General features: G+C 52.4%; 3 protein-coding genes across 3 annotated transcripts in view; all 3 read right to left on the reverse strand.

Moving 5' to 3' along the window:
* Window positions 1–5123, reverse strand: part of Pmar_PMAR008076 (mixed-lineage leukemia protein, mll, putative) — a gene marked incomplete at both ends in the record, with an annotated part of 7152 nt that extends 2029 nt beyond the window's left edge. The window contains 23 exons of the mRNA XM_002785671.1: window positions 85–191; window positions 419–499; window positions 533–646; window positions 716–865; window positions 910–1037; window positions 1081–1243; window positions 1324–1513; window positions 1570–1712; window positions 1763–1856; window positions 1899–2020; window positions 2142–2193; window positions 2503–2603; window positions 2629–2764; window positions 2809–2924; window positions 3232–3421; window positions 3465–3586; window positions 3640–3709; window positions 3754–3900; window positions 4074–4095; window positions 4211–4300; window positions 4418–4585; window positions 4770–4844; window positions 4991–5123. Of these exons, the coding sequence (XP_002785717.1) occupies window positions 85–191; window positions 419–499; window positions 533–646; window positions 716–865; window positions 910–1037; window positions 1081–1243; window positions 1324–1513; window positions 1570–1712; window positions 1763–1856; window positions 1899–2020; window positions 2142–2193; window positions 2503–2603; window positions 2629–2764; window positions 2809–2924; window positions 3232–3421; window positions 3465–3586; window positions 3640–3709; window positions 3754–3900; window positions 4074–4095; window positions 4211–4300; window positions 4418–4585; window positions 4770–4844; window positions 4991–5123 (2714 nt within the window). The remainder of the gene's footprint in view (window positions 1–84; window positions 192–418; window positions 500–532; window positions 647–715; window positions 866–909; window positions 1038–1080; window positions 1244–1323; window positions 1514–1569; window positions 1713–1762; window positions 1857–1898; window positions 2021–2141; window positions 2194–2502; window positions 2604–2628; window positions 2765–2808; window positions 2925–3231; window positions 3422–3464; window positions 3587–3639; window positions 3710–3753; window positions 3901–4073; window positions 4096–4210; window positions 4301–4417; window positions 4586–4769; window positions 4845–4990) is intronic.
* Window positions 5124–5661: 538 nt separating this feature from the next.
* On the reverse strand, window positions 5662–6246 carry Pmar_PMAR008077 (hypothetical protein; the record flags this gene model as incomplete). The annotated part of the gene is made up of 2 exons (XM_002785672.1): window positions 5662–5974; window positions 6089–6246. The coding sequence occupies 2 exons, from the start codon at window positions 6244–6246 to the stop codon at window positions 5662–5664; spliced, it is 471 nt and encodes a 156-aa protein (XP_002785718.1).
* Window positions 6247–6520: 274 nt separating this feature from the next.
* Pmar_PMAR008078 (Acyl-CoA dehydrogenase, putative) overlaps window positions 6521–7229 on the reverse strand; it is a gene marked incomplete at both ends in the record, with an annotated part of 829 nt that continues 120 nt past the window's right edge. Inside the window, 2 exons of the mRNA XM_002785673.1 lie at window positions 6521–6721; window positions 6768–7229. The exon at window positions 6768–7229 is cut by the window's right edge and continues 4 nt beyond it. Coding sequence (XP_002785719.1) covers window positions 6521–6721; window positions 6768–7229 — 663 coding nt within the window. The remainder of the gene's footprint in view (window positions 6722–6767) is intronic.

The following is a 7229-nucleotide window of genomic DNA, read 5'->3' on the forward strand; positions in this document are numbered from 1 at the left end:
ACGACGTCCACGCGGCTGGACACGTACCTTGAGCCCGCAGGGACAGTGATCGAGCTGAGTGCCAGTCAAAGCAGGCATGCTCACCTGCTCAGTCTAGCATATTGTGGTAGTGCATGGGCCGAGGTGGCCCCCGGATCAGGCTCCCTTCGAGGGTGCTCCAGCGGGGAAGCCGAGAAGTCCGTGGGCAGGAGCTAACACGCACGTTGTCGTTTGCTATTAATAACGTTAACTCACCCCTGGGAAGGTGACCGTGAGCCCCTTGATGGTGAACTGTGCACAGAGGGCATGCACCCACTGACCGTCCAACCACGGGATAAGCCGACCCATAGAAAGCGTGTCGGAGCGACTTCCACAAAGAGAACATCGCCGTTCACTGAAAGCACACCTCCCAACCCTAGTTATGCCGGACCGCTCTCACTCCCAGACGGGTATGGGCACACTGGCTTTCGATACCGCCGTTCCAATGACTGGGTACCGCGCTGGACTCTGTAAGCAGTAGCTGAGGGCACCAAGCTGATTCTAGCGTCCTTACGAAGGCTCCAATGTATCCCTTGTCCACTGAAGTAAGCATCTTATGAATGATCTTCAGCAAGAGCACAGCAGGATCGCTTCCCTGCTGGAGCCACCACGACCGCTGCACCAATACCTGACACGCCCAAGCATCCCAGGACTGCCGACTGACTTGGCTATACCCTACTAGGGGTTCCTCCATCACCGTCTCGGCCCTCACTGGAGAAGGACTCGAGTCGTGCCCAGTGTGGTCAGTCGAGGAGTCTTGGGTGTCGATCCACTGCAGAATGTCTCTAGCAGCCAGAAGCCGTTGTGCTATCAGCGCATCTTGGGGAGTGGACACTGTTGGCGAGGTCTGAACGAAGGACCCTTAGGGGACTTCCCCAGACAGGAACTGACCTTTCCGGAGACCTTCGTGGCCCTTCTTGGCATGAAGACGTCTTGTCCCATGGTCCGCACAAGCCAGTCCTCACAATCCTCACCGATGACGCTCGGCGTGGTGCCAGCGTTTCCTCCAGAAGTGGCGCCTACAGCGACCGTTACTTTCCTCATAGAGAAGTGTGGGCCCACCAGCCAACGCCATAGTCTGCTGCAGAGCAGGCTCCAAGTGCTTCGGGAGCTTCCTCAACAGTCCACTGTTGTGGCGACCAGCCAAGGCATCGAGCATCCGTGAGCGCTCTGCACATGCAGCGTGACGATTCCGAATACTTATCAGCTCCGACGACAGGCTCTTCTAAGAAACGACATAATAATTAAGCCGTAGATCATCGCTGTCGAATCAAGGATGACGAGGAGTCCCTTCCATATATCTACGGCGATTTCAGTATCCGAGGCAGTGGTAGTCGGGGTCTGGTCGTTGCTGGTGCGCCTCCGAGGCAGCTCATCCATCGGCGTATCGGCCAGGCACTGGGCGCAGATATAGTCTGGTATCGATATCATAGTGAGATCTCGGAACTCGGGGATGCATTTACTGTGCCACCTTCCACCACATATAAGGCACAAGCTGAAACAGAGCCAGACAAGAACCTCTACTGCTCGACCTCGTGCATCACAACTCACATTTTAGAGCTGCAGGTCTTCTTTGAAGCCGTTCCGTCGATGATGGTACCGTTGCACGCTAGGCACCGATGGGAGGCGTTGAAGGACACTTTGTATTGCTCAGCAGCACACTGGTCGCACATGATGAATTTGTCATCCCAGAGCTGAGCGGTGTTGGAGTCGATTCGAGAAAAGTGTGGTAGGAGGAGCTCACCCAGTCACCGAGCTTATCAGACGAGGCTGTCTTCTTGATCCAGCGATCTCGGCATTTGCTGTGCCATATGATACCGCACTTCACACACATCATCCTGAGACAAGGCATCTCTGCTGTGTTGCCAACCTGGGCCTACTTGGGGGCCGCGAGCTCAGTAGGATCATTGCTCAGAGACTTGCTGCAAATTTGGGCACAATACGGACAACGGTTACACCCAGGACAGTGATAGCTTTTCTTGTCTGGTAGACCTGCCACCCTCTGAACTGCCAAAGACCCTTCCCGAGCAGAGACTCACTGATGAGGCCAGCACAGTAGTAGTGAAGGGCGTCAGAACAACAACAGCATTCGATCATGCTACAGCCGTCCCCGAAAGACCCACAGATAGCACAGCATTCAAAGAGGAGCCAACGACCGTGAACAAGTAGGGGATCCTGAGCAGTATGAACATATCAACAATGTGGAGGGGAGTATACTCTAAACCCGGAATCGAATTTTAAACTATCATTGATTAAAAAATATCAAGGATTCCGAGTCTACGGAAAATTTTCTATCGCATAGCCGTTTCGGATTCCTCTCTCCGTTTTGAAGATCATATCACAAAAATCGATCACCCGTGAGTAGGTACTTGGGGGGAGAGGACAGAGGCTTTCCCATAGGTAACCTGCCGTGGCCGAGTGAATACTGTTATGTCTGATCAAGCCGGACCAAGCAGGACCAGGAACGACCGCTCAGGCACTCACCTGTACAGGGAACTATGAAATTGGGCGCCACGAGGGCTCCACAGGGGTATGCCAGGGGGGACGGGGGGACGGACGGAGACAACTAAGATGAGCCGATTGCACTGATGCAACGATCGGACGTGTCACCAGAGGCACCAGAGCGATCAGGTCTAGTATTCTTGGGTCTGTGATGATGAGGGAGGCTGGAGATATTGAGGGCGACAAGAGTAGTCTAGTCGAACTAGATGGAGCCTTCCTAGATTTCTTCAGCCGCTGCTTGTAACTAGCATGACAACGCATGCGTGCTGACGAAGAGTGGAGACCTACGGAGACGGTCCATCAGTCCCAGGCTTGGTGGAGATCCTTGTGGACCGCCGAGTCCTGGCCGATTTGTCAGAGCCCTCAATCGATGCAACGTCGATGGGCAGTGCAGGCGAGGACGGCTGAGGCAAAGACGACACTGGAGCGGCTGACGCCGAATACTCCTCCCCATATCAGAGGCCTATTGTTCCAATGTCGGCCTCCAATGAGAGTCTGTACCAGTGTTGGAATATATGTTTTATCTCCTCAGCTGAACTCTTACATATGACTTCACAAAAAAGTGTACAGAAACCAACCTACACATAAATTCCCAAAATTTCCTCACCACCACACGTAGTTGACCATGTGCATATTTCTTCACATTACTCTATACCCTCTGGGGAAGTTGACATACCCCTACGGTCCACGAAGAGGCCCCTCGAGGCTTACTGATTCATTGACGATCTTGGCCACCCCAGCTGCTCCCGCTACTTTCAAGAGATACCGCTCCAAGACCAGTTTACCGTTCTTTTCGAATTGCTCGGCAATCTTGTAGGTCTGCGTGTTAGGCATGTTAAAGAGCTTAGCATTAGCGATGATTTGATCGAAATCATCTACGAAGTCCTGGACTGACGGATACCTGCCAACCTCCATCAGTCGATACCATAGATTTCCGACCGCACATGTGGGCCTCCGCTTTCTGCCTCATCTTACGGAGATTCATAGGCTTCTTCACCACCCTCAAATACAGCGGAGCGAAGGCTGCATTCACGGGCTCGCTGAACAGATGTGATTTATCGAGAGCCTGTCAAATGGCGACAGCCATCAAGTAGAATTGCACGTTCCTCGACTGCTTACTTTAAGTAGATCTAGTGCTCTTATATACTTGGATTTTGAAGTGCTATCTCGGCAGATGGGACAGAAGTATCTAGAGGGCCATTCGAAGGGCCCATGGCCTCCTGTTGGGGTTACTTCACGTCCTTGTCAGTGAGCTCTGTGAACTGCTCTTTGCAAGTGAAGTTATCACATTTGGCATGTACCCAGAACTCACAGCCGTCACACTGCACCATATCGTCACACCATACAGTGGACCATGCACGAAGACACACGGGACAGTATCTACAGCTCTTGGGTGGAAGATGGTACTGATGATGCCAGCACCCACTCGTTGGCGTCGAAGCCTGCCCAGCAGGCCCGACATGTGTCAAAAGTGATGCTCCAAAGATTCGTGCCGTTGGAAGTTGGCTCCTGGGCTGTGGGTTCCCAGTAGGTCCGTCGACCGCAGCTGTTACCTGTCACACAAGTCCTTGATGCCTATCGAAGGAATCCGATATTTCCGAGATTCCTTTCAGCTCGACACAATAGTAGCAGAGATGCCAACAAAGATGTCCCTATGAGAATCAGCCAGCGTTCAGCTATATGGGCATACAAGTCAGCGAGTCAACCGTGAGAAGCATACGAATACAGGGACTCGCTGGACCTTGGGATGGACATCCCCTCTGGTTCAGCCCGAGGATGCCTGCGAAGTCACTGAACTGCTCACATTGTCGACAGTCCTCACACCTCCACGTGGTGCCCGGCAAGAGACTAGGCGCTACTATAGGGAAGCAGCATGTCCCGTGAGCGCTCATGTTACACCCATGGCAAACGACCGCCAACTGATAAGTGAGGGCATACACCGATTCACTGCCCTCGCCTACTTCCAGACAGCCGAAGAGCTTAACCAAGGACAGTTTGTCCCAGTTGGTCGGGTATGTCCCAAGGGGCTCGCAGCAGTATCTAGTCCCCACAGTGAGGGCCACAACTAAAGCAATACGCTTACTGACAGAGCCTGCAGTCTGGACAGAGGAAATCCTGGTTTTGGCGAGACCGACGTTGTGAGCAGGATGATGGTTCGGCTACTGGCCTCTCTAGTTTAGGTCTGATCACCATAGAGCCATACCACTCCTTCCTCAACTCATTTGAACGCCTAGGATAAGACCCTCTACTTGGAAAAGGCGTGCAGGTCATGGCAACCCTTTGGCAGTAGTTCAGGCACTGCTGTGGCCACTCCTTGCAGATACCTGACCAACACCCTCCTCTGACCATTGGGATGCCCCGCTTCACATGTCTAGATTCCTAAACTGCAGCCCTTCGTCCATCCCGTCGGGTGGGAGGAGCTTCTCATGCGGCAGTAGACAGTCGCCATGAAAGACACTTCGGCAATTACAGCACTGCAGTGGCTGGACGGACTCCTCGTCTTTGCTGTCCGCTTGCTCCTCCGGTTCAGTTTTGATCTGTTCCCCGATTCTAGTCGAATCCGATCCTCCCATGGGCAAGTAGTCTCCATCGGAGTCCTTCATGAGCGTGTCACCAGTACCCAGAGCGCTGTGGAATCTCCGTAAGGCTTGCTGACGGTCGTCGTCTTCTTCTGGGGTCGGACAAGACCGTGGGGACTGAGGTTAGGGCGAGGGTGTGGTATGCATCGCAGTAGCCAAACGAGTGACAAATTATTCATTTCTGAAGCTTACTACCCCCTTGAGCTCTGAAAGGTTCGGGTTCCCGCTCCCCTGGCAGCATGCATCTCGGGCCCATCGTATACTCCCTTTCGGCACTTGATACCCACATATGCTACAAGCATACCAACTCTTCTCCTTTTCGTTAGGCGAGGTTGGAGGCTTCCGTTGATGCAGCTCATCGGGACGCTCCCACACCTTCAAATCTGATAGTACCTGTCCAAGGTGAGAAAGATACCTTGGACAGTGTCGATCCGTATATATTCCCTGTTTCGTGTGGTTTCGAGCACTCCAGGATCATCACCAACAATACTCCTCACACTGGATGTCAGTGTCGCAATATATGTTCACTTTCCTCAGATGAGCTCAGAAGTTTCCTCACTAATTACACAAGTTTACATACGAATTCGAATAGGAGTGTACAGAAACCAGCAAGAAGCCTCCAAAACTTCCTCAGAATTTTCACATTGTCACCAACACATGCAGTGTACCAAAGTTTCCGCACTACATAGATTTGCATATCCTCCGGGTCCAGCCAATGCCTGTCAGTAGCGCTCCTCGACAGCTGAATATCCCCATGAGTGAGTGAGATGGCCAGTGACTCCGCCAGCTCCTTGGCGTCCCGCAACGAGGGGAGCTTCAATGGTCGTAGAGCCTCCAGCTCGGGAGCACTCGCATCGATGAATTGAATGTAGTACCTAAAACGACCTCCTACACGACCAGTGGTCGTCGCACACTGAGCAAAACCGCGGAGCTCCATAGACTACCAAGGCAGATTCCGTGAAGACTGGGAGCCGCTCGAGCAGTATTACCTCCTCCATTTCACAGTGAAGTACTTGACCACTCCAATGCGATAAGACGACCCCTCAACATTGCTGCTCTCCTTGGGTTGATCCCTCATCACTACACCCCATCCTACCGCTCCGAACTGATCGGTGACCCTCAGACGCCGGAGATTGCAGGCTGGCATGTGTGAGTCAAGACAACCACCTCACGCTGAGGTCCTCAATCTATGTACAGTACGCGCCACCTAGAAACGCGCGGACTGGGCGGGCACTTTTTTTCTTCATTTTGACGAATTTCGACCTAATTCTTTCACCATTGATGTATAGAAAGCCTATACCGCATCCAGTCACCCTCCCATTATACTTCATCACATTCTGACTATGGCAACCCAACACGATGATGGCAATAAAATAATAAAAAAATCACACAAAGTCACCACTGAATAGACCAGCAGCTTATCATAGCCTGCTCGTAGCCTTCTTATACTGTCTATCAGCCTGCCTTATACCGAGGTCCAGCAAGATCTCCTCCGAACCCCCAGGAATGGCCAAGCCACGCACATCCCGATACAGTCGTTCCACAACCTCACCAAGCCCACTCCTCGTATAGGCATTACCACCGAAGATCTGAGCCGCCTCACGAGCACAGTACTCAAACACCTGATGAAAGAACCTATCCAAAAGGGCGCAAGGACCTTCCCCTCACCTTAGTGCTGTGGGCCTTCATCAGAGCTATAGTGCCCCCCAACGCATCCATGCTCTCCACCCAAGGCGTAGTCGACATCTGATGAGTGACGCTTTCAAGCCAGTGGCTCGTCCCTTCGATCTGTCTGGACATCTCTGCCAACTTCCATCGAATGACCGGGTGCTCCATGAGGGTCTTGCCAAAAGTCTTTCTCTTCTGAGCATACTTGAATGAAAGCTCATAGAGAATTCTCGAAAACCGCACCGCTTGAATGATAAGTCCCCAGCGCTCATGGTTGAAGTTATACATGATAACCTTAAAGCCATCATTCTCCTTGCCGATGAGATTCTCCACCGGGACTTTCACATCATCGAGTTCAACGAAGGTAGTGCCACTAGATAGCACACCTTGGCAGTCCATTCTGGTGGTCTTGAGGCCGGGCATGCCCCTCTCCACCAACAGCATAGATATGCCCTTCATGCC

The sequence above is a fragment of the Perkinsus marinus genome, assembly GCF_000006405.1.
Source record: "Perkinsus marinus ATCC 50983 genomic scaffold scf_1104296932072, whole genome shotgun sequence".
In the NCBI taxonomy this organism is placed as follows: Eukaryota; Perkinsozoa; order Perkinsida; family Perkinsidae; genus Perkinsus; species Perkinsus marinus.